Here is a 25,250-nt window from a genome sequence, read left to right as displayed (position 1 = left end):
GAAACAAACAAAAACTCAGGCATAGGTCAGTAAACTGAAAAGTAAAAAAAGAGTTTAGTCATTAAACACTCTTCTCCGCAGAGCAGGGGTAAATAACCACCGAACACAGCCACCCACACACACACACACACACCCCTCACTAACTGCAACTAACATTGCTCTCTGGCACCAGAGCTCACCTTTCAGCTGTACAAAAGAAAAAGGTGCACCTAAGGCAGGACAGATGGTAGGACACACTGACACAGGAAAATTCAGGAGGCCCTACTAGGGCCTACAACTTTCAGGTATCTGTAGTTCACTTGAGCAGTCGTCAGTCGTCATCCCCCCCCCCGACTATTTAATTTTACTTTCTACTAGTGATGGCCAAATGAAGCTTCCTGAAGCACTGAAGCTTGTATTGAAAAACGGTTCATTACTCGAAGCTTTTCAACACAGTCCTCTCTGGTGACATCTGGTGGCCAAAAATATGAAGAGCAGCTTGAATCCACAAAATAAAACCAACTGCTTCATTATGATTGCCCACTCTACAGAGTGGAATTCTGTCTGATATTGGGCCGCTGTTGTGTTGCTTTGAACGTGTATTTTTTGGTGGTTAAAAATGTGTTTTATTTGTTTAATAAATAGTTTTGACCAGTAAACTCTCCTTGTTTAAATATGCACCATGGTGTGGTCTTTCTTTGCTTGTGACTTCTTGATGTTGGTAAATACAATAATTGAAAAATACCACGTTTAATATAATATATACATATAATAATGTACAACACATTATGGAATATGCTTCTGCTCTGAGGTCTTGCCTCCATGCACTTATGCAATTAATTGCTAGACGGGTGTATTTATAAATAATATTATATTAGGGAAATTTTCCCAGACATATTTTTGACCTGGGGGTAGAATTGATTGTGAAATGGAAAAGGAAAATGCTTATGAACTTGCAAATTAAAAACATGATGCATTTAAGGTAACCCTTTTTCATTTTTATTTAAAAAGAGAATTTGTTCTAGTGTGCGATGGCCGAACCTGTTCCTTTTCGTGGAGATCATTTCTCCTGCCTTAAGGAAAATCCTTTCACATGGCACAGAGGAGGCTGGAGTGCAGAGAAACTGGTAGATATGCAGTTATACAGTCTACCTGGGCCCCACAAACTATCAGCTAAAGAGAATAAATAAATTAAATTGCTGCACATTTGGAAGACTAACATTTTCAGATTAATTAAACAATAAAATATATATTTTTACAACATTACATGTAAAGAGTCAAGTGGAAGTTTTTCTAAAGTTATTTAATGATATTGTAATGGACTGGGTTACAAGTTAGTTGACTGTTGTGTTATCAGTGTTTTGTGTTCAGAATTGCCAGTTACTTATGGCATAGTTGGACCACACCCGCAGCATGGTGATTTACTGAGTGTCCTTGAATGTGCGGTAGTCTAGAGGCCGGTTGGCCTGTCAATCAGATCAGCTACCAATGACAGAGAGTCTGGAGGAGAGCAGGTGTGTGGTTGGCTGAGAGTGTTCGGGGGCGGGGGTTAGAGAGAGTGTGTGTGGTGTGGGGCGGAAGAGAGAGAGTGTCGGGGGTTGTGCTGTTGCTGTAGAGCGCACTTTTTCCCCTGTTGTTTTGGCGTTGGCTACGGCCCACAGTAGCCCGTGTTACTATTCTGAATAAACACCGGTAACCGGAACGCTGATCGTCTGTGTCTTCTGTCGAGGGACGCTACACTGGTGTCAGAAGTAAAAGCGAAGCTTTCACCTCCGGAGTTATCTGCGCTCACGCCGCCCCGACTCACGGCATTGGCTGTGGACGCTGGAGATTTTTGCGGGACTTTGCGGAATGCTTCCGATGGATTACTCCAAGATCAAGCGAAAACCTACAGCGGAAGCTCACGGACACGACTGCTCCGCCGGGGACCGGAGGTTCGCGGAGCACAGAGAGCGGGTGAGCGAGAGAAGCCGGCTTTGCATCCTCTCACCGTTCGAGTGGCCGAAAGAGCTATTTGGGGACTTCTGCAGCGGCTGGGGGTGTGGAGAAAGACATACCGACGCATAGAGGCACTTTCCACGCTTCCATGAAGACCCCCAGGTATGATGGCAAGGCTGACTGGGAAGCTTTTCATGCACAATTTGAACTGTTGGCCAGGGCTGGTGGGTGGTCTGCTGAAGAGAAATCCCTGCAGCTAGCTATGTGCCTTACTGGCGATGCCCTGTCTAGCTTGCTGCTTTTGAGCCCAGAGGGCAGGGGGGATTATGATGCTTTGGTTGGGGCTCTGAAGAGGCGGTTTGGTTCTTGCTCTGCTCCGAACCTGCTGCGCTCCGAACTGTGCAGCCGCCGCCGTCGACCAGGAGAATCCATTAGGGACCTAGCTAATGACATTGAAGGGCTGGTCCACCGCACCTATGCCCACATGCCCCCCACCATCCAGGGCGAATTAGCTTGTGACCACTTCCTCCAGGCCCTGCTTCCAGATGAGCTGAGGATCCAGACACTGTTAGCTCACCCTAAATCCCTTCAGGAGGCCCTGGAGCTGGCTACAGAGAGAGAGTTACTGTGTGCTGGGGCTGCTAAACCCCTGACTGAGTTGACCAGGCCACCGCAGACGGGGACTGCAGACGGGGACTGCAGACGGGGACTACAGGAGGGACTGCACCGGGCGCTGCTGAACCCGCATGGGCGGAGGGATTGACCCAATTGGTGAGAGCTGTCACGCTACGTGGGGAACAAAGGCCGAGAAGAGGGCCGAGGGTCTGCTGGGGATGTGGACGGCCGGGTCACCTAGCCCGAGACTGTCCCCACGCCCGCCAGGATCAGGGAAACGACATGGGGTCTGCATAACCGGGACGATGCAGGACCCTGGGGCTGTGTCCCGACCTCCTGTTCCGAGAGGAACAACCCAGCTCAGGGCCCACGGGGGTGCACAGCGCCCCTGCGGAGCTGTGGATGGACAGGTGGAGCGTCTTGTTTTGTTGGGCAGGACTTGGGTTGGCAGCTGCTGGTATGCTCCATTAGTTGTGAATAGACTATGGTGCTCAGCCCTGGTGGATACCAGGTCTTCAGCGACAGTTTTAAGACCTGATGTGGTGGGAAGGGGGGATCGCATCCTCCCTACCATGGTGAAGCTTCAGACTGTGACGGGAGAGCGGGCCCCCATGCTAGGGGAAGCACTGCTCACCCTGAGTGTGGGGGGGAAGTCAGTCCGCTGCTCTGTATGGGTTGCAGACCTGGAAGACTGTATACTGGGGCTGGATGTACTCAGGGCACTGGACTGCGTTATTGACACAAGGGGGGGGGGACGCTCTCGTTCCCTGACGGTGGTGTTGTTCGGATGTTGAGGTGGCCACCCCAACCTGATCACCCTGAGGCCCACGCCCTTTCTGAGCTGGCAGCCGACTCCTCCCCGGACCTGACTGGTAGTCCGGCCGCCCCCAAGGAACCACTTACACTGACCTCAACTGCACCCCATGCCGCTTCATGCCCTCCCCTTCTCCCCAAGGAACCGCCGGACAAGGGCGGGAGAGTTTCAGCTGTGAGGGGGGTGTGGGAGGAGAATTGCGATGGACTGACTGCTAGCGAGCAGGGCCTGCTCTGGCAGCTGCTGCTGGACTTTAAGGACTGCTTCTCCTTCTCAGAGGATGATATGGGCCACACTGACCTCCTTCAACATGACATCGATACTGGAGATGCACAGCCCATTCAGATGAGGCCTAGACGCCTCCCCCTGGCCAGACAGACTGCAGCGGAGAGGGCTCTGCAAGAGATGCAGCGTGCTGGACTCATTGAACCATCCACCAGCCCCTGGGCCTCCCCAGTTGTTATGGTTCCAAAGAAAGTGAAGGAAGACTGGCGGTTCTGCGTAGATTTCCGGCCTTTGAATAAGGTGACAAAGAAGGACCCATATCCTCTACCACGTATAGATGAGACCCTTGACATTGTGGCGGGATCCTCATGGTTCTCCTCCCTAGACCTACGCAGCGGGTACTGGCAGGTACCCCTCACACCAGATGCCAGACCAAAGACTGCATTTATTACCAGCGGAGGCTCATGACAATTTAAAGTTCTTCCTTTCGGCCTCTGCAATGCCCCTGCCACGTTTGAGAGACTCATGGATAAGGTGCTCACTGGAATTCCCTGCGGAGAATGCGTGGTTTACCTGGATGACATCTTGGTCCATGGTGCTTCTTTCCACGCTGCCCTCGGGGCCCTCAGACGGGTCCTGGAGAGGGTATTGGCAGCAGGGCTAAAACTCAACCCAAAGAAATGCTGCTTAATGCGACATGAGGTTGCGTTCCTGGGCCACCCACTGGGGGCCGGGGGGTCAGCACCATGGATGATAAGACCCAAGCTGTTAAGGACTGGCCCACCCCAAAATCTGTGCAGGAGTTAAAGAGCTTCCTGGGCTTGGCATCGTACTACAGACGGTTTGTAAGGGGTTTCTCCTGCATAGCCACGCCACTGTTCCACCTGCTCCAAAAGGGTGTGACCTTCCAGTGGACAGCAGGCTGCCAGGTAGCTTTCACCTCACTGCAGGAAGCCCTAGTGGGGGCCCCAGTGCTCTCTCCGCCTGACCCCACTCTGCCCTTTGTCCTTGACACAGATGCCAGCAGTGTCGGATCTGGTGCAGTGCTAGCCCAGGTGACACCCGGCGGGGAGAAAGTGGTGGCATACCATAGTCGGGCCTTCAACAAACCTGAGCACCGCTATTGTGTCACAAGGCGGGAGCTGCTGGCAGTGGTATGTGCCATACGCCACTTTAAGTACTACCTCGGGGGCCTCCACTTTACGGTCAGAACTGACCATGCTGCCTTGCAGTGGCTCATGTCTTTCAAGGAGCCAGAGGGGCAGCTAGCACGCTGGATTGAGGACCTGCAGGCTTATGATTTTGCGGTCGTGCAACACAGAAACGCAGATGCGCTTTCCCGCAGACCCTGTGCCCAGGATGGATGCCACTACTGTGAGAGGAAGGAAGCTCAGGAGGAGGACCAATTGGTGCCCGATGTAAAGTGTGCTGTGACGGGGGTGGAGGAATGGCCATCCAGTCAGAGGCTGGTTGCTGTGGATGTAACGGAGTGGAGATGTCAACAGGAGGAGGATGCTGACATCAAGCCAGTGCTTGGGTGGATTAAGGAACAGCGACAACCCCAATGGGAGGAAATCGCCATGTTGTCACGGGCCACAAAGGGACTCTGGTCCATGTTTAATGCCTTGCGGCGGCACGATGGAGTGCTACAAAGGGGCTGGAAGGAACCGGCTACGGGCGAGACGAGGTGGCAGTTGGTTGTCCCGCGGGCCCTGCAGGAGATGGTGCTTCGCGCAGTGCATGGGGCCCCAGGGTCTGGCCACTTTGGTGTCACCAAAACACTCCGCCGCCTCCGGCAGGGGTTCTATTGGGCCCGACATAGATGGGATGTAGAGGACTTTTGCCGCCGCTGTGACAGCTGTACAGCACGGAAGGGACCCACAGCCAAATCCCATGCCCAACTGCAACAGTTTCCTTCAGGGTACCCTATGGGGTATCGTCTGTGTCTTCTGTCGAGGGACGCTACAATATTTATATTATGGAAGCAGATTTTTGACATTTTACCTTTTTCCCGTTTTCAGATAAAAAATAAAAAATAAAAAAAAAGATAAAATAAACACGCACAAACAAAAGCAAACGGCCAGAACACAAAGCTGGAAAATCCACCCGATTGACAAAAATCAACTCAAAATCCTCCCACACAACAGAACCTCCTCTATTCCTCGCTGGCTCCAAATCTCTCAGTGGAATGATCAGTGGTTCGCTATCCGTCACCATCAAAACACTCCACAAATCCCGCGAATTATTCGCTTTCTTATAAACCATTGAATCAGATACCGAAGCAGTTAGGTTCTAAATGAAGCTTCGGACGTCACTAATCACGTGACTCTGGCCAAATGAATCAAGCTTCGATACAGTGCTTCTGAAGCAGTGTGTTGATTTTTTTGACACACGCACCGGAGCTTCAGCTTCAGCGGGCCATTACTACTTTCTACTGTTGTGTAATGGTTTCTGTGTGCTCTCTCTCCTGGCCTTCACTTTCTCCTCTTCTGCTTTGAAAAGTGTGAAAGACCATGGCCAAAAACTGAAGTTCTCAGGCTGTACAAAAATGTGAGTACACTGGTGTTAAAACAGAAAAGGCTGGGTGGTGTGCAATGCTGTAGAGCTTTAAAAATGTGTCTCTCATCTCCAAACAAGCTCCTGTATCTTGGCCGTAAATACCCTTGGGGAGCAGCGTACTACAGACAGTACCTGAAGCCAGCCTTCAATTTTCAATTCAATTTATTTTATTTATATAGCGCCAAACCACAACAACAGTCGCCTATAATATAATAATACATTCAGAGAAAAGGTTTTACTGATGTTACAGTTAGGGTCACCTGGTCCAGCCCTAACTATATGCTTTAGCAAAAAGGAAAGTTTTAAGCCTAATCTTGAAAGTAGAGATACTGTCTGTCCCCCGAATCCAAACTGGAAGCTGGTTCCACAGAAGAGGGGCCTGAAAACTGAAGGCTCCTTCCCCCATTCTACGTTTAACAAGTAAGCCTGCAGTGCAAGAGCAAAGTGCTCTAATGGGGTAATATGGTGATATGGGCCTGATTATTTAAGGCCTTGTATGTGAGGAGCAGGATTTTGAATTCAATTCTGGATTTAACAGGAAGCCAATGAAGGGAAGCCAAAACAGGAGAAATCTGCTCTCTCTTTCTAGTCCCTGTCAGGACTCTTGCTGCATCGTGGTGGGGGGCGGCATCACGGATATCTGCAAAAAAAATAAAAAATTGCTCGTACTTATGCTGCCCCGACATCAGCCAGCGCATACTGGGAATGGCATAGGCACCGATCGGTTTTCTATCGCCCATTTGCTGGGAGTAAGGGCGCCCTCCGTTTGCGAGGTGCACCTGCTGCTTGCGGCACAGGGAGGAGAGGGCGGGGCGGCGGGGGATTCTCTGGCTGGCTGGAGCAGCATCTAATAACCAACTCGCAAAATAAAACAAAAATAAAAACAAAACAACAAACACGAAAACACCAGACATTATAATACACACTTATAATTTGAAATTCGAAATTCTATACACGAAAAGTGAGCGCAAGAGCCCTCGGTGCGCCTGCTTGCTGCTGAAGTCAAAGTAAACTTTATTGTCATCTCCGCTACATCCAGTCCAGTATATAGAGAGACGAGACGACGAGGCTCCAGTTACAGCAGTGCAAGTAAACAAACAATATATATATAAAAGAGTAAGAAAAAATATACACTTTAGGACTAGGGGTAAAGGGATCAATAACAATTTAAAATTTATAATTTACAGTTTGATGATTTAAAGTCTCACACACAACCCGTCGAAAGGGGAGGGGGGCCAGCTGCTTCCAAATAGAGCACATTTCATTCATAATGTTGTAAATCCAAGCCCATTATGTATTCATGATTTGAATCCTGGGTTGTGTGAAATCTCAGAAATAAACCCTAGACAAAGTGAATCTGTGAACCAGGGTGTAGTTCTATTAGGTTATCAAAGGAGCTTGCAAAGAAAAGCGTCTGGACTTCTTTAAGTTGCTTGAAGACGTTTCACCTCTCATCCGAGAAGCTTCTTCAGTTCTAAGGTCAAATGGTGGAGAGTCCCAGATATAAACCTAGTGGGAGTAACCCCCCACAGAGGGTCAAAAGGACCCCTTGATGATCCTCTAATCGCCTGAGCCAAGGTGTGAAACTGGGTGTGGGTCCCAATCAGCCAGAGTTTCGGGTGTGTTCATTGTGAAACCTGGCCCCACCTTATCATGCGAATTCCTGAGGTCAGATGGCCCAGGAAGTGAGTGGGCGTTAAGGCGTCTGGGAAGGGATCTCAAAACTGGATTATAGATGGCAGAGAGTTGGTGTCGTAAACCCCGTGTCGGGATACATATTGCAAAATTAAGTCCTTTGGCTAATACTCTCTTTTCAGGTTCAGTGAGAATCCTGTCTGAAAAGTTCTTAACCCATTTCTCCTGACTGACTTCAGGTGTGTTTTCTTCTCTGGGTTGTGTAGGTTCAGGATGAGGAGTGTGTGTTTTTGAAAGCAAGGTGTGAAATTTCCTGCGTTGTCTTTCTTTTCCTTTAGAGTGTTGGGCCCGCTGAGCCTTGTCCACAAACTTGTAAACCTCTTCTAAGATTGGAGAGGGTAGAAGGATTTCCAGTTCCTGCAGGGTCTGGCTGATCTTGATCTAGAGGGCATCTATGATGAAATGGACCTGTCTTATCCTTTCACTTAAAAGGTGATTTTGTGCTCTCTGTAGAATCAAGTCTGCTCTGTATCCCCTGAGAGTGGATCCAAGGTGCAGGCTCTTAGGAACAACTCTGCTTTGTCTACATCTTAGGTTGAAACGGAGATGGTTCCTATAATCCGCTAGTTTCCTTGTTTCCCTTTCATACTCCCGCACCAGTTGAAGGGTGTTCCTCCCAAAATGTACGGCAATATGTATCCCGACACGGGGTTTACGACACCAACTCTCTGCCATCTATAATCCAGTTTTGAGATCCCTTCCCAGACGCCTTAACGCTCACTCACATCCTGGGCCATCTGACCTCAGGAATTCGCATGATAAGGTGGGGCCAGGTTTCACAATGAACACACCCGAAACTCTGGCTGATTGGGACCCACGCCCAGTTTCACACCTTGGCTCAGGCGATTAGAGGATCATCAAGGGGTCCTTTTGTCCCTCTGTGGGGGGGTTACTCCCACTATGTTTATATCTGGGACTCTCCACCATTTGACTTTAGAACTGAAGAAGCTTCTCAGATGAGAGGTGAAACGTCTTCAAGCAACTTAAAGAAGTCCAGACGCTTTTCTTTGCAAGCTCCTTTGACTACGATGACCTGGATGACTGAGAACCTTCACAGACGTCTATTAGGTTATGTTGTGGTGATCCTCGAGTTGGGGGATTTGTGTTCATACTGGAGTGCAAAATTAAAACCAAGATGGACAAGAAAAGTTCAAAGCCATCAGGTCCTCAGTTTAGAAAAAAGAGAAAAGAAGAGGAGGAGAAACGAGCAAAAGATACAGGTAAGCAGATGTGTCATTGGATAATGGCAGGTCATCCTGAAACAATCAGAATCAGAATACTTTATTAATCCCTAAGGAAATTATGCGAATTAGAGCTGCTCCAAGAAGAAATGGTAAAATAGTAACAGTAACAGACTAAACTCCAAACAATACAATATGTTACAGATTTTAATATTAATTAGTCATTGTCAGTTGTTGATTTGTCCTGTTCTCATTGTATGAGGAATTATGATGGCTGCTTGGTAGCTGTTTGCATACAATGCATCAATGCATACTCTCTCTCTCTTCATATGTGTGTGTCTGTGTGTGTTTCTCTGGCGAAATTCAGTATGGTTCTGACAACAGTTTTATGTTAATGTATAATCCTTAATATGTTTTATGTGTGTGTGTGTGTGTGTGTGTGTGTGTGTGTCTGTGGGGGGGGGGCAGAGAGAGTTTTCGCCCAGGGCGCCAATTGGGCTGGGACCGCCAATGAACGTCTCAGAACACTCCAGCTCACATGTTAGTCTGCTCCAAGCATTTCCACAAAGGTAAGTCTTCTGTTAGTTATTACGTAATTTATCATTAGGTGAAGTGTCTTGCCCAAGGACACAACGACCGAGACTACAAAATGCTGGATCCAGACTGGGCACCCTGTATCAGCCTGGGTCATACGAGTCTACCACAGCGAGATTTGATCGAGAGAGAGAGCGAGGTGCCCAAGGGTTGTATTGAAGCAATCAAGTGATGAATAACTGTTTTCCAGTATGTTGGGTTTTTTTGTTTTTTTTTGTTTTTTTTTTTGCATTGCTGATTTGTTTTTCACCGAAACAGCTAATAAAGCATAATGGAATACAATTTTGCCTCTTTTTTGTAAGATTCTATAATAGAATGAAACAATAATGCCAGTTATAAATAAAGACAATAAATTGAATGAATTAGCCGCAAATACTTTTTGACATCTAAAATGAAAATAACACTGTACACAACATTGTTTTTTACCTTTTTTTTTTTTTTTACCATTGTGTGAACAACTAATGTTTGTTGCTTATGAAATCCATGAAGTGCTATAGAGAAAATTACATTTTATTTATGTAATGAACACATTTTGAACTCTTAAAGGAAACAAAAGGAAACACACCCAGCTGAACTAAAATGATCCATGTAGCTAACAAAAACTGTTGTGAGCCGCCACCCTCATATTGCCTTTGGGCTTTTGGAGCCTTGACCTGACTTCCATCCATTGGCTTCCGCTTATCCTTTTCAGGGTCGCGGGGGGCGCTGGAGCCTATCCCAGCTGTCATAGGGCGACCTGACTTTTAAAAAATAATTGGAAAAAAAGCAATATGCTGCTAAAAAAAATTAAAAATAGAAATTTGCAAAATTCTGCCTAAATATGTATTTTACCACGTTAATGTGTGTTGCGGGGCGTGGTCTGCAATGCCGCTGCAGGGGAGGCGGACGCACCTGAGCGGCACCCGCAATGACGCCTCGCCGCCCTTAGCTTTGTTGACATTTGGGTTTCTTCCCACTGTAACCAAAGTACTTGGTAATATGGGGGTCATATTGTAGGGTTTACCTTGCAATATAAAGCACCTTGAAGCTGTTAGCTGTTGTTGTGATTTGGCGCTGTACAATAAATTTGAATTGGAATGTTTATCATGTGGCTTTTTATTAATAATTTGTTAATCTAAACAATAGAAACATGCAATCATCATGTACACAAGTAGATATTTGAAAGAAGTGCTTTCTACTTTTTACTGAATCACTGGAAAAATAAAAACATTATTTTCTCGCTGACAACTCAGTTCCTTTGGTCTCATTTCTTATGAAGTCAGATGAGTACAATCCTGGATTTGAGCTTTACAGCAGCTTTGTTGTGAAATTCTTCAGCTGTATCGGTCATTAAAAAGATGAGACACGGGTATTGTTGTCAAATTTCCCTACTGCAGGTTTATTGATTCCATCCTCCTTGTTTGGCTGACCAACATTGTCTGTTCCTCCCATGACCTAAGGAAGGAAAAGTATAAGACAGAATTGAGCGCCTGTCATCAGTCGGTTGCTTTTGATACCTTTGCTCTTCAGCACGTACCCCATCTTTGACACGTTTGAACAGGTGATAAGAAAGAGTGTCTTCTTTCATTAGCATAAGTCTTGGGTCCACCGTCTCCCTCAATCCCCCTGAAATGATAAGTGGAAGAACAAATACAAAAAGTCCTTATGAAATAATAAGAAAATGAGATCACAGATCCATTCCCAAGTACAGGTAATTAATGACAAAATCTTTATTTATTTTATTTCATTTGTTTTTTACCTGTCAAGAGACTGATGATTATTCCAACAATAACAGATGTTAAACCTCCAATGACACCGAAGTAAAGGTAGGATGGAGAGTGCCACTGAACCGCATGTCTGGTGGTGAGAGATTAGTAGATATCTTGTTAACAAATGTCTTATTAATGTAATTACACCATATTATGAAAGTATTGTGAAGGCTACAAAGGAATTTGTGAAGACAGTTTGCAAATGAAAAATATATTCAACAAGACTAGGGCACATTTATGCTTTCCACCAGGTTTATTATTATTATTATTATTATTATTATTATTATTATTATTATTATTATTATTATTATTATTAATGACCTCACAACATTGCCCCTTACTATATCACTTTTTTTTAAATCATATGGCCTTTTTTTTATTTTACTATACTTTCGTTCATTATAGGAAAGCTCCGTCATCCCATCTCACCAGATAATATTTCATTCATTCAAGACAGACCCGACCACACTTACATGTCATCAGTATTCTGTCCTGGGGTTGTGGTAAAAAGACTTGGTTCTGTTGGCAGTGGGGTAGTCCAATTGAAACTGCTACCAGTAGTAAAGTTACAACCCTCAGTGCTCAGAAAGAGAGGTCGGGTCATCTCAGGAGGAGAAGGGGATATCATCCCTATAATGCTCACAGAGACAGCTGCAGCGAATCCTGTCACGAGACCACATAGACCTCCCTGTGGACAAATATCAGAATCAGAATCTTTATTGCCATTGCGCTTTTGAACAACAAAAACTGCATGTAAACCCATTCAGTACAAGTGGAAGGGGGCACTGTTAAGAGAAACAAGTATAGATGTACGATAAATTTTAAACAAAGAAAAAAAAATAGTATGTACAAGTCTGTCTGTGAAGGTTCTCAGTCATCCAGGTCATCGTAGTCAAAGGAGCTTGCAAAGAAAAGCGTCTGGACTTCTTTAAGTTGCTTGAAGACGTTTCACCTCTCATCCGAGAAGCTTCTTCAGTTCTAAGGTCAAATGGTGGGGAGTCCCAGATTTAAACCTAGTGGGAGTATCCCCCCGCAGAGGGACAAAAGGACCCCCTGATGATCCTCTAATCGCCTGAGCCAAGGTGTGAAACTGGGTGTGGGTCCCAATCAGCCAGGGTTTCGGGTGAGCTCGTTGCACCGGCTACATAGGGGATGACAATGTTGTTGCGTCTGTCCTTCTTATCAGAATCTTATCGGTGTATCAGAAAAACTCAGGAGAGTTTTCTCCAAGCATGACATCCCGGTGTATTTCAGACCCAGCAACACGCCCAGACAAAAACTGGTTCACCCCGAAAGACAACACCCCAAAACACAGACTTAACAATGTGGTGTATGCTGTACAGTGCAGCGAGGAATGCCCAGACCTCTACATTGGAGAGACCAAACAGCCACTTCACAAGCGTATGGCACAACACAGAAGAGCCACCTCCACAGGACAAGACTCAGCAGTCCATCTGCATCTTAAGGACAAAGGTCACTCTTTTGAGGATGCCAATGTTCACATTTTGGACAGAGAGGACAGATGGTTTGAGAGAGGAGTGAAAGAAGCCATCTATGTCCACTGTGAGCGACCATCTTTGAACAGAGGCGGTGGTTTACGACACCAACTGTCTGCCATTTATAATCCAGTTTTGAGATCCCTCCCCAGACGCCTTAACGCCCACTTACATCCTGGGCCATCTGACCTCAGGAATTCGCATGATAAGGTGGGGCCAGGTTTCACAATGAACTCACCCGAAACCCTGGCTGATTGGGACCCACACCCAGTTTCACACCTTGGCTCAGGCGATTGGAGGATCATCAGGGGGTCCTTTTGTCCCTCTGCGGGGGGACACTACCACTAGGTTTAAATCTGGGACTCCCCACCATTTGACCTTAGAACTGAAGAAGCTTCTCGGATGAGAGGTGAAACTGTCACGGTGTCCTTCTGGATGCTGTAGGCTTTCCTGTGGCAGCAGGACCTGTACACCTCCTCCAGGGAAGAGTACAGCTCTTGATCACAGCTGATGATCCTCTGTGCTGTGTTGATGACCCTCTGGAGTGATGCTTACTCCTAAGCAATACTGCTGGCAAACCACACTGGGATGCAGTATGTCAGTGTACTTTCAATGGAGCACCTGTAGAAGGACACTAGCAGCTCCTTGGCTAAGGCGTTGTTCTTCAGGACGCTCAGGAAGTGGAGTCGCTGCTGTGCCTTCTTGATCATAGCTGTGGTGTTTGTTTTCCAGGATAGGTCACTACCCAGGTGCAGGCCCAGGAGTCAGAGACCCTCTCCAAACAGTCCCCATTAATGTGTATGGGCTGGGGGTCAGGTTTGTTCCTTCTGAAGTCAACTACTATTTCTTTGGGGTTTTTTGGTATTGACGACCAGATTGTTTCAGCTGCACCTTGATGACATATTTTCGACTTCATCCCTGTATGCAGACTCATCTCCCGTCGTGATGAGCCCAATCACAGTTGTGTCATCAGCAAACTTGTTAAAGTTAATATTTACAGCATACGAATGTTGGATGGGTGGGTGGGGGGTGCAGTCGTGAGTGTATAGAGCGTACAGCAGGGGACTCGGCACACATCCCTGAGTTTGGTCATTATTATTTTTATCCTGCTGTTAACATTTTTTTTAAAACATTAAGCATTTAATAAAGTGTTTTTTAATACTGTTAATAAGAAAAATGCTCCCGTACTATGTTATACGATGATAAATTGATGTTAGGTTGATTTAGGAAAATACCAAAATGAGAATGGACTTACTTTGGAGTTGACAAATGGACAGAGGACACCCAAACTGAACAGACCGAGTAAAGGACCCCCAGTGACCCCCCAAATGATGGACACTGCCTGTTTGAAGAGACCTGCAGCTCAAAAAACACTTTAAGAATGGTCGTATTTACTGAGGTGAAAAATTTACTTATTTACGTAACTAACATGCTTTCTAATAAACAACAACAACGTTCCTGGATGTGTTTGCCTGAACACATTGACAGCTCTGCATTAACAGATCCCTCTACCTGCATCATATGTCCCATGAGTGATGCCAGTCCAGCCATGGCAACGCATACAATTCCAAAAAACACACCTGCAAAAACATCACATCACAAAATGACATTTTTATCGACTACCAGCCGCATCCATGTAGCAGTAATTAATCTAATATAACATGCAGTCTGTGTTATAAACAAACAACTGGAAACTTGTTATTTACTCAGCCCTTTGGAGATTAAGAGAAGCTTTTTCTCAGATAGTTTAATGCGTGGTTTGATCAGGTCCTCCGTGGTCACTGCAGCCATTGCGTTGATTGAAGTAGAAACTGTGCTGAACATGAAGAAATGAACCATGTTTACTCTGGACTAATGGACATAACTGACACTTCAAATGTGGCACAGCTTTAAATGTTACATGCAACATGAATAAAAATATATCAAATTATGTTGTATGAACCTCAGAGAGGCACTATATACTGCAGCAAAAAATAGTCCTGGAAGACCTTGGTGATCTGCCAAGATATCCATCACCAAATAAGGCAACAGCTGTAAAGGAAAAAAAGATTTTTATTTTAAGATCATAAAATAACTTGAATAAAAACAAACATCCTGTGGTTTCTTTGTTTATGTGTATGGACCTGATCAGGTGATGAAACTTGTCCAGCTTTCCATGGGTCACAGTTCTTATAGAACGAATAAAGACACAGCCCTGAAATCACTGACGATGTCAGGGTGCAAACTAGGCCTAACACGTTGATGAAGAGAGCTCTGAAAAAACACAACACGAAAAAGTGACGTATGCAAACAAAAATCAGTGTAGCATAGCAAACGAGATTATATTTCTTATCACTGTATGCTGATGATGTCTAAAACGATAACTCAATATGAAGAATGTGAATGAAGTTGGAGTTAATTGAATAAGGATCCATTATTTTTTGTTTCATTTACTTATCTTTTCTCCTCGTTACTATGTGGAGTGTAGGGCCGTGCAGAGAGGTTTAAAGGGGCGGGTGCTCAAAGTTAAAAAGGGGCACATTGAACCAGGTTGAATAACAACAACACACATTCATCAAGAATCTAATATGGGAAGGGCAGGGCTGTGTTGATCTGAGACTGTAGACATTAAAAAGTCCATAGGAGAGATGGTAGCTGATTAAACAAGTGTCATGAGATAATAACAAAATGCAAAGATTGGTGACAGCGCTTGGAACCATAAGGCAACAAAAAACTGTGAGAAATAATTTAGGCTCTGCCTGTGATTCACTCTTTGCTTCTCTTCTTCCTTCCATCCCATCATTTCATATATCACTCTCCACTTGCTGTCTATCTGAGAACAAGGCACAACTTGCTATTGCAATAAACTATAATCTAATTATCCACACCTAACAACTCTTGCACTTAATCTATAATAAAATGATGACAGAAAAATGTTATAGCACTGCCTTTAGTAGCCTCACACAGCTCCTGCTGTTTCCTCCTCATGTCCTTACCAGGCATGTCTGGACAATGTTATATCATGAGTAATATTTTTTTTAAAAATCCATCTAAATAAAACACACACATGCACGCACACACAATGACATTTTAGACCTTCTTCAGAATACTGTATATACTATGGGCATCATGGTGCTGATCCAGAATCTTTTTTTTTTTTTTTTTTTTATTACTAGAGCTACAATAATAAAGCAATGAGGAGGGGGAAGTAATAAATATGAAATAATGTCATTATGATGATTCCATTTGTTTCACTATCCACTCTGTGCAGGGGCAAAGCTTATTACATTTTTAAACTGTAGAGATACAATCATTTTACTGCTGTAAAATCCAAATTTTGTCTTATTTAAAATATAAATCTAATATAATCTGCTTCTTAATGTATGTTCTTTAAAATACAGCGTGTGTTTTTTTAATGTATTATAATTATTATAATGCATAATTATGTGGACATGCATATTAGATCGTTTTTTAGTGAAATATAATCCCTCCAGAAAGGCAGGAAAAGCCCGGAAACTTACTTTAAAACTAAATATGTTCTAAATACTTTAAAACTAAATATGTTCCCTAAAACGGTGACAGAGCTACAGACCCATGACAGCCTTACACAGGTAGCCAGCAGCTATGACCAGCACTACTTGTGCAGTTAATAAAAGGACAGGTAATGTTTGTCGCGCTGTTGCACACACAGCACGCTCGTTTGTTTCAGTTCGTCATTTGACACAAGACATCTTACCAACGTGTACGTAATAAGCTAATACTCCTGGGTGCTACACACTACAGTGTACGCTGTACACCTACTTACTGGTTTTGTCGCATCAGTCTGTGTCTCTGAGATAACTTGTGTTTCTCCTACAGCTCCGGACCGCTAAAAATGCGCGTGCTCTTTGTGAGCTCGTTCCCGTCTCGTAACCAGCGCGTTCTGCCGTCGAGGGCGATCATTGGTTAAATGTGATCATGTGACTGATGCAAGCCAGATCCTTTTATTTAGCAAAACTGTGATTAATAGTTAAATATTATTGTTGAGGGGCACAGACAGGACTCCGCACGCACACACACATAAAAAAAAAAATAATTTTTTTTAAAAAGTTGCCTTATCAAAAGGGCACCCATCAGGAAAGGGGCGGGTGCTCAAGCCCCTCTAGCCCCCCCTCTGCACGTGCCTGGTGGAGTGGTATATTCTGATTGTAAATTTGTTGTTTGGTTTGAGTTAGGACTGGAAATAAGTGTTAATGTTAGTTTGTTCCTTGACTTTTGGTGCCCACTTGCGAAATAAGTTGGATTGTAGATAGGGGGCAGGGTTTAATAAGAATATATTCTTCTGCCTGCTCCTTTTCACACGTGGTTGCAGTGCTTTACTGACAGAAAGTGTAGTTGGTTTGTTTGAAAGAACTAACTGTGGAAACTGTTGACCAAGTGTGAAATAAATAATTAAATTAAATTAAATTAAATTAAATTAAATTAAATTAAGTCATCATTTATAATAGCTTCATAGCTTTCTTTTCCGAGTTTATGATAAGAACGTGTCATTTGCCAGCAAACCCCACCAATGTAGTGTCTTTGGCTGAATCAGAATTTACATAGATGTGGAAATAGACGTGTCATATATTGTTGCTTTTTTTAAATTTTTTTTTTATTATTATTATTTTAATTATTAGTTTTGCAAGCTAAACAGGAAGGAAGGAATACATTCCTTTGAATCACTCACAATCTGGCATGTTTAATGCTCTTGCAGGAGTTGTATCTCTGAACTTGAGGTTGGTAGGTCCCATAAACTGCACTCCAACCAACTGTCCCTCTGATGACTAGTGTCCAAAAAGTGTGTCTTCTCAGAGGGTTTATGTCAAAGCTGGGATTACACAATGAAAGGATGATTTTAGTATAACACACACACACACACACACACACACACACACACACACACACACACACACACACACACACACACACACACACACATATACTCACTCCACAAAGTTAATTCTTCCTCCTTCTTGGGCATCTGACAAGATAGTGGAGATTCCTCCTTTTAAGATCACACTTTTGATTATAACAGACATGTAGCCTGCAAACATTATTCCAATCTGGAAGAAAAATCAGAGATTTGTTTGGTTGGCAGATCTGTATTCTGTAACTATGTTGACAGATTTTGGTCCCAGTTATCAAATTCTTGCTAATTTACATGAATACTGCAAAGAATCAAGACATGACTCAAACGTGGTTGTGGTGTCGATAAAATTAGACTGAAACCTGATTGCAATTTAATTCAGTTTTACTTACATAGAATATGGAATATATTTATATGGTTCCAAATCATAACAAAAGGACATTATACTGTAAGATAAAGACCCTACAATCCAGAGAAAACGCCAGCAATCAAATGGCAGTGTGAACCAAAAAACTCCCTTTTAACAGGAAGAAACGTGAACGTCAGGAAGGGGCAGCCATCTACCACAACTATTTGGAGGCATTTGTGTATTTTTTTTTTCGTTTTATTTGATCCAGAACCCTACCTGAACAACATCTGTCCACACCACAGCTTTCAGGCCACCCTGTAACAAACGCCACAAAACAAGAAAAATCTCTGTCAAAAAGGTTAGGAAGCTGTATTAATGAACAGAATGCATAACGTGGAAATATGTGACCGTATTCTGTAGTAGAACATTTTCAGAAAGCACAAGTGATGGGAATAACGGCGTCACTAACGACGTTACTTTTTTCAGTAACAAGTACATTAATAAGGGGGGGACAGGACAATGGACAGGCGAAGGAAAAGTGCCAGAGATTACTAACAACTAATGCATCCACAGGCAGCTGTATACCTCTGTTTAATCTGCAATGGAGCAAAGTGAAAATTTGTCCTGTCTGAAGAGTCACATTTTTTGTGGAGACTGTTGAAAAGCTGAAGTCCTAGATTACCCATGAATGAGAAAACACTGTGCTCTGTAAACTACAACAACTGGTTTCTAAGCTTTCAAATGTTTGCAGACTTTTAGAAAAAAAAAAAAACAGGTGACGCAACACATTATGCAATCACGGTTTCAACTTTTGACCCTTAGTGATTGCAGGTGAAAACATCAAATTTTAAAAATGGGCACATATTTTTCATGAAACAAAACAAATCATTTGAATTAAATCATCCAAATGAAAAAGTCAAGAAATCAGAGGTGATGTTAAATGAGAGATATTTTGTTTTAAAGGGTAAATGGGAAGGGGACCTCGTGAATTTTAGGAAAATGTAAATATTCTCATTTAATCTCTGCTGAATGTGAAAGTGGGGGTCTCTTAAGGTTCCTGGCTTAGTGATGCTCGATGAGGTTCGACTGACAATGTGATGCACTGCAGTGTGTGTGTCGTATGTAATAAATGTTTTACTAACCAGTGCACAATACAAAGTACAAACAGTGGCTGTCGAAATAATCCCACCCCACAGGTTCATACCAGTCACTGCAAAAAGAAGGGAAATTCATTAACAGGGGAAACACTCTTGTTCAAGATCCCTTCACGAACTTAACTGCTGTGAACTGGAGCTGACATACCTTGGTTCAAAGCCAGAGCTGGAGCATAAATTACAAGTCCAGTGTAGAGCAACTGTGGCAAAGAGTTAGAAAGTCACAACAACATGTCTCTGCTGATACCAACGTAGTTTTATGTGCAGAAGTCAAAGCACTACAAAGATTGAACCACTGGCTTCTTACTACGTTAAAAAAGAAGATCAGCATTCCCAGGAGACGAGTGGCTCTGCTGAAACGCAGCTCCAGATACTTGGCAGAGACCAGACAGAGAAAAGACGCATATTGATACTGATACATGAAACTTCTAGTTCCCCTCACTCCCTCCAATTCAAAGCTAGTACTTTGTACACTTACTGACAGGTGTAGCCCAGCCAACAGTTTAAAATATAGCTAAAATAATGTTGTAAACAAAACCGCAGTTACCTCATATGTGCTGTTGATGGCCAGTCTGTAGAAAACTGGGAGAAAGACTTCGGATGTGTACACCACTGCTATTACATAGGAAATACTTAAATAGCCAAATATGGCTCCGTAGCGATACACCTACGGACAGGTTGAAAAAGATTTATGGAAACACAAAATAGCAAAACAGCTGGTTGGCTGGTGAAACTTTGCCGGAGATCATTTGAAACGCTGATGCTGCTGATACTGAACGAGCTTTGGAGCAACATATGAACAGTGCTGAACTCTGGTGAGTAACACGAAAACTTTAAATTCGTTATTTGATTTGTTTGAAATTGAAAGCGGTGCACTCAAAGTAATGCTCGGTTAGCTGACTCCAGCCGTCTTCTAATGCACAGAAATCACAGTTTTACGCATTTTATACAATTCTAATTTAAGCTCTGAATAAATGTTTGTGCGCTGAGGAAGCTGAGTGCAGATCCAGGACAGTCCCGACACGTTACCTCGGCTGGGTTGGAGAGCACAGTGACGGATGACATGTAGCTGGCAGTGAGGGACATGGAGACAGCCAGGGCATTGAGTTTTCGGCCCCCAGTTAAAAAGTCCCTGGAGGTTCCTTGTTTCCTGCTTCTCTAGGCGTAATAAAAACCAACAGCAGCAGACAGGAGCAGAACGACAGCAAACACCACATAGTCTGCTGCCACGAGCAAGTGAGCATCCCCGGACATTTTATCAGTCGGAGCAAAACTGAAATAAAGCTAAAGCGTTTATCAGGCAGTGTTTTGTAGATCATTGGGAAGGCGGTGTCATCACCTCCAGGTACTCTATTGAACTGTAAGATAAATTATTCCAGGCGGTGCGCGCACGTGTCCTTTCAGGTTAAGCTCAAAGTTAATGAATAAAGTTTAGAATTTCGAGTGTGAACCCAAACACATAAAACTTGGGTAACAATAGTGCTTTGTGCCACCACCAGAAAACTGGATGCATGTTTAAAGGACCTCTTTCTTGTGCTGTGGCTGGTGGATGTCAGATAGGGATGTGCTCTTTGTCCTGGGATTTGGGTCGTTTCTGCAGATTACGCTGTGTTTGCATTTGGAACACCATGTGTATTTGTTCTGGGCCCTCTGTGATATTGTGTTAAAGGTTTGATAATCAGTTATTGCAGACACACTGTTATAGCCTCCTAAGCGCCTTTATTGAACGTGTTTAAACATTGTGCTTCTCCAGTAAAAGTAAAACAAACAGACCAAACAGGACTTCCACTGACCTCACCGATGATTATTCTTCATCAAAACATCCTAAGTGAAACCTTAAATGCTTTATATACACACACACGCACATGTTTAAAAAGTCCAAGTGTTTGGTAGGCCACATTTAAGATTTATGTATTTTCATGTTGTGACTTGTATCAACAGATTCTCACTACCTGAGCAAGTAGTCCCATAAGTGATGCCAGGCCAGCCATAGAAACACACAACCCAATACTGCAACCTGCAACAACTTCGTGTAAAAACTGACATTTTAATCATGAAGATTTATTAACTAATTCAGCTTTAGCCTCAGTCACATACCAGTGCTCAAAGGACAGAGTTCACCATGTACTGTGAACAGATCAGGTACGTACTCAGTGCTCTGGAGATGTAAAGCAATTGTCTGTCAGTCAGTGTGACATTTGGCTTGATCAGGTCCTCTAGAGTCACTGCAGCCAATGTGTTGATGATTGATGAGACTGTGCTGAGCTTAATAAAAGTTATTAAAAGGTCTGCAACCAGTCACGTAACATTTGACAATCATTTAACTGATGGAACCAGCTAGGAAACAAGATTCATTAAGTACAGGATGAGGCCCAGCTTTTGATGTTGGAAACTGCAATACTTTATTAGCAAATAAAAGTATAAAACCTTAAGGTGCCACTGTAAACTGCTGCAAGAAAGTCCTGGGAGGCCAGGGTAGCTTTTCAGGATATCCATTACCAAATATGGCAGCAGCTATGAAGAAACAAAGATCAACTTGTTGCTTGTAAAACCACAGGCAGATCCACTAGTACTTTAAGGGAATAAGTTATGACACAGAACCTCAATACCTGATCAGAAAAAGAAATTTTTCCAGCTGTCCATGGATCAGTCCTTATAGAAAGAGTAGAGGCACAATCCTGAAAACACTGCAGATCCCAGGAACAAAGAATAACTTACCACGCTGATGAACACAGCTCTGAAAGAGACCAGGTGAAACAGTTGAAAGGATAAATTTCCATTCTTGCCAGGCTGGCATTAAGAAAAATCTACACTTGTTTATGGATGCACTGTATCCGGGTCCCATTAGTTACAAGACTGAGGGTCCTTAAATCATACCAAGTCTAGACTTTGAGTATTCTATGGTCCTGCTTGCAAGTACACTGCACTTAATAGATTAGACAAGCAGAAAGTTGACTAGCACATTTTTACACTTCCATATGCAAGCCTGAAAATTTTCCACATTTTAAGTGATATAGTATTGTTTCAGTTATAAAATCCTCCCATTAAATTATGACTCACATTCTGGCATGAGTGATACTCATGCAGGAGTTGTATCTCTGAACCTGAGTCTGGCTAGTTCCACTGGTCATTGTCCAGCCGAGTGTCCCACCGATGGCTATGGTCCAAAATGTGTGCCGCCTCAGAGGGTTCAAGTCAAAACTGGGAAAACCGTATACCTATGAATCATCTAAAGTGAAGTGACAATTGTGCAACTTTATTCATATTTAAAAAACAGTAACTACAGACCCTAATGATTTCACGCAAATGCATCAATATGACCCGTAACTCCTTATATGACTGATGATGGATGACTAAGAGCCTACACAGATATGTCAATGAGGTTTCCAGGAAAAACTGGCCTGGTGTTTGTCACAAGACAATACTGTAGTGAAAAGGCAGAATAATATTTGCTCAGAAAAGTTAATGTGATTTTAAACCCCAGCACTGTAACATATTCAGCATCTTTGCAATCTATCCAAATAAGCCCGAGTAAGAGTAGATTAGAGTACGCTAATATGGTCAAACATGTCAGAAGTTGCTGCAGGGATGTCAAAGCCTTAGCACTGCAGGAGACATGGGCTGAACCAGTCACTTCCTTTCTGTACAGTTTAATTATACATTTAAATATAGCTGCAAATCCATCAATGGACCATCTTAAAATGTAAGAAATGTGTAAAGTTTAAAAATTGTTGGAGGTCTTTACTGTTGACCCACTTTTTAAAAAAAAAATAATAATTGATTGTTCTTTCTTATCTACTTTGGTCAGAGTCTCTGGTAGACCAATTATGGCCCCTTGGCCTTACGTTTGACACCCCTGGGCTATTGAGTCGTTTTGACTTATTCATTTAGAGCGGTTTAAAAAAAAAATAAAAAAATGTTTGCCTTTACCTGGACAATCACTCCCTATATTGGGGTTCAGCCAGAGTTCTTTGGCTTATTTTCAGACTATAGTACAGAAGCAATTTGTTTCCAGAAGTTCAGTCTATCAACGTGCCTAGTTCAAGTACTGTGATTTAAATCCAAGTAAAGAAAGCAGTGCTTTTGTTGCACTCAGTTCCAACAGTGGGGCTCAAATACACACTTTAATGTACTGTACATTTCTATCATTTGAATTATGGTGCAAAATTGTACTCAATTTGCCAAAACAATTCCTCAGTATTGAGATGCAAGGGTTTGAATATGCAGGCTCTTAAAGTTACTTTACTTTCTTCCCTTATACTCACTCCAGAAAGTTCAGTCTTCCTCCTTGTGAATTGGACAGAATAGAGACTCCTAAGGAGAGACACTTGGATATGACACAGAAGGCCGGCTAACATTATTCCAACCTAGAAGATAAAAATCGGATTATATCAAGACATTTACCCCACTGCTACAACTAGAATTCAAGTTTAATTGTGATTTAGAATTAAAGCCAAATGTCCTGGCACTCGAAATTGACTCATTTGATATTCTTCTATGTAGGCTATGTAGCATTAACAGTAATCTTGCGTGTCGAAGCCTACCTGGAAAACATCTGTCCAAACCACTGCCTTCATTCCACCCTGAAATAATGAGCCCATTTAAATCCAGACAGTCAAAGCAAGAAACAGTTCAGTTTAAGGGAAATGTATAGCAGAGAGAGAGATGACTTTTGCAGCTTTTGTTGTTCCATACCAATGCGCAGTATGCCGTACAGACCATTCCTGTTACCACGATTACCACCCACAGATTCCAGCCAGTCACTGCAGAGAAGTGGGAACATTTAAGATACTGGTCACTCAAGTACCCACAAGTTTACTTGTGCAGTAATGTTTCCTGAACCTGTCAGCTTTGGCCTGACTATACCTTGATTTAATGCGAGGGCTGGAGCATAAATTGCAAGTCCAGACAAAAGGTGCTGTGGTAAAAAAAAAAAAAAAAAAAAAAAAAAAAAAAAAGGACAAATGGCCATCTGGTTACAGATATGTGGCCCTAGCCAAACACGTCTTAAAACTTGCTTACTGCCATACTCGCTGTTTGAATAATAGCGAGGAATGTTACCAGCAGACGGGTTACTTTGTTATAACGCAGCTCCAGATACTTGGTAGAGAAGACAGTTACTCATACAGCATCCAAACAGACTTTTTTTAAAAAACAAACAAACTAGTGGTGCATTTATTGTACCATAGAGCAGTCTAATTAAAAAACAAAACATTTTATTACACAATAAATCATAACTGGTTTAACCAGAAACCAAATAAGCTGATATCTTCCCTTTAAATTACGGACGCGCTTCTGGTTATTGTACACAATCTGCAAAAAGCTACTACACATACCTGAAAAGTGCTGGTAATGGGCAGCCTGTAAAAGACTGGGAGAAAGATCTCACATGTGAACACCTGGGCCAGAAAATGCCCGAAGCAAGCATACCCTATGATGGCTCCATAGCGGTACACCTACAGACAAGCAGCGTTTCCAATTTAACAAACAGGAAAATGAGCAAGACCATGACACACATGCAGGTTTATAAAGTTTTAACAATTCACACAGTCGGGCTATTGGAGTTGGTGCAGTAGACTTGAAATACTAACAGGAGTCCAACCCTGAATAAATGTTTTTATTACAGCGTGGATATTAGATATTTTAGTATTATGGGAGCATTTACTGGGTACTTTTTTTGATGATATTAGACAGAAGATTCTGTGACTCAACAAGGCTCTTTATGTTAACCGTCATTTTCTCTTGCTGTGTCAACTGAAGATTTTATGGTGTGAAAGTAGATACTAAGGTTTGAGGGAAAACACCAACAAATCACTCTTTTACTTATCACTCCCTTGCAGAAGATGTTTATGTGAAGACCATCTGGGTTGTGTCAGAACTCACGGATGTAGGAGACCTCTGTATAAGATTTATAGGCCTTGTGAGTGTATCTTTATTGCCCTTGCTGAACAAAGGATTCCAACTGTCGAAGGACACCACCCCACCCAGTGGGCAGGGTCTGAACTGAAACCTGTTGTCTGCCTATAAAAACTGCTG

The 25,250-nt window shown here is 43.2% G+C and overlaps 1 protein-coding gene across 2 annotated transcripts; it reads right to left on the bottom strand.

The window, feature by feature from the left end:
* Positions 1 to 9,481: 9,481 nt before the first annotated feature.
* LOC308400392 (sodium-coupled monocarboxylate transporter 1-like) lies at positions 9,482 to 23,495 on the bottom strand. 2 transcript variants are annotated; one of them, XM_080888054.1, is made up of 17 exons: positions 20,244 to 21,187; positions 19,762 to 19,881; positions 19,522 to 19,587; positions 19,363 to 19,414; positions 19,203 to 19,270; positions 18,337 to 18,375; positions 17,792 to 17,907; positions 17,532 to 17,672; positions 14,968 to 15,097; positions 14,787 to 14,875; positions 14,551 to 14,660; positions 14,357 to 14,424; positions 14,100 to 14,186; positions 11,822 to 12,036; positions 11,339 to 11,436; positions 11,117 to 11,205; positions 9,482 to 11,034 (listed from the first exon to the last, which is right to left on the bottom strand). In XM_080888054.1, the coding sequence occupies exons 1-17, from the start codon at positions 20,298 to 20,300 to the stop codon at positions 10,930 to 10,932; spliced, it is 1,650 nt and encodes a 549-aa protein (XP_080744180.1). In that variant the 5' UTR covers positions 20,301 to 21,187; the 3' UTR covers positions 9,482 to 10,929. The 2 variants fall into 2 exon arrangements, with proteins under 2 accessions (XP_080744180.1, XP_080744181.1); XM_080888055.1 differs by lacking the exons at positions 19,363 to 19,414; positions 19,522 to 19,587; positions 19,762 to 19,881; positions 20,244 to 21,187 and adding an exon at positions 23,480 to 23,495 and having other exon boundaries at positions 9,484 to 11,034.
* Positions 23,496 to 25,250: the final 1,755 nt, after the last annotated feature.

This window comes from Rhamphochromis sp. 'chilingali', assembly GCF_963969265.1.
Source record: "Rhamphochromis sp. 'chilingali' genome assembly, chromosome: 7".
Taxonomy (NCBI): Eukaryota; Metazoa; Chordata; class Actinopteri; order Cichliformes; family Cichlidae; genus Rhamphochromis; species Rhamphochromis sp. 'chilingali'.
This window is presented reverse-complemented; position numbering and strand designations above follow the sequence as displayed.

What these genes read in the sequence shown, in the direction of transcription:
- LOC308400392 (XM_080888054.1), bottom strand. Translation starts at nt 20,300, where the DNA reads ATGTCCCTCACTGCCAGCTACATGTCATCCGTCACTGTGCTCTCCAAC. An exon ending in CCATCAACAGCACATATGAG is followed by an intron (nt 19,588 to 19,761) that starts GTAACTGCGGTT and finishes GTCTCTGCCAAG; the next exon opens with TATCTGGAGCTGCGTTTCAG. An exon ending in TCAAACGTGTCAAAGATGGG is followed by an intron (nt 11,035 to 11,116) that starts GTACGTGCTGAA and finishes TTCCTTCCTTAG; the next exon opens with GTCATGGGAGGAACAGACAA.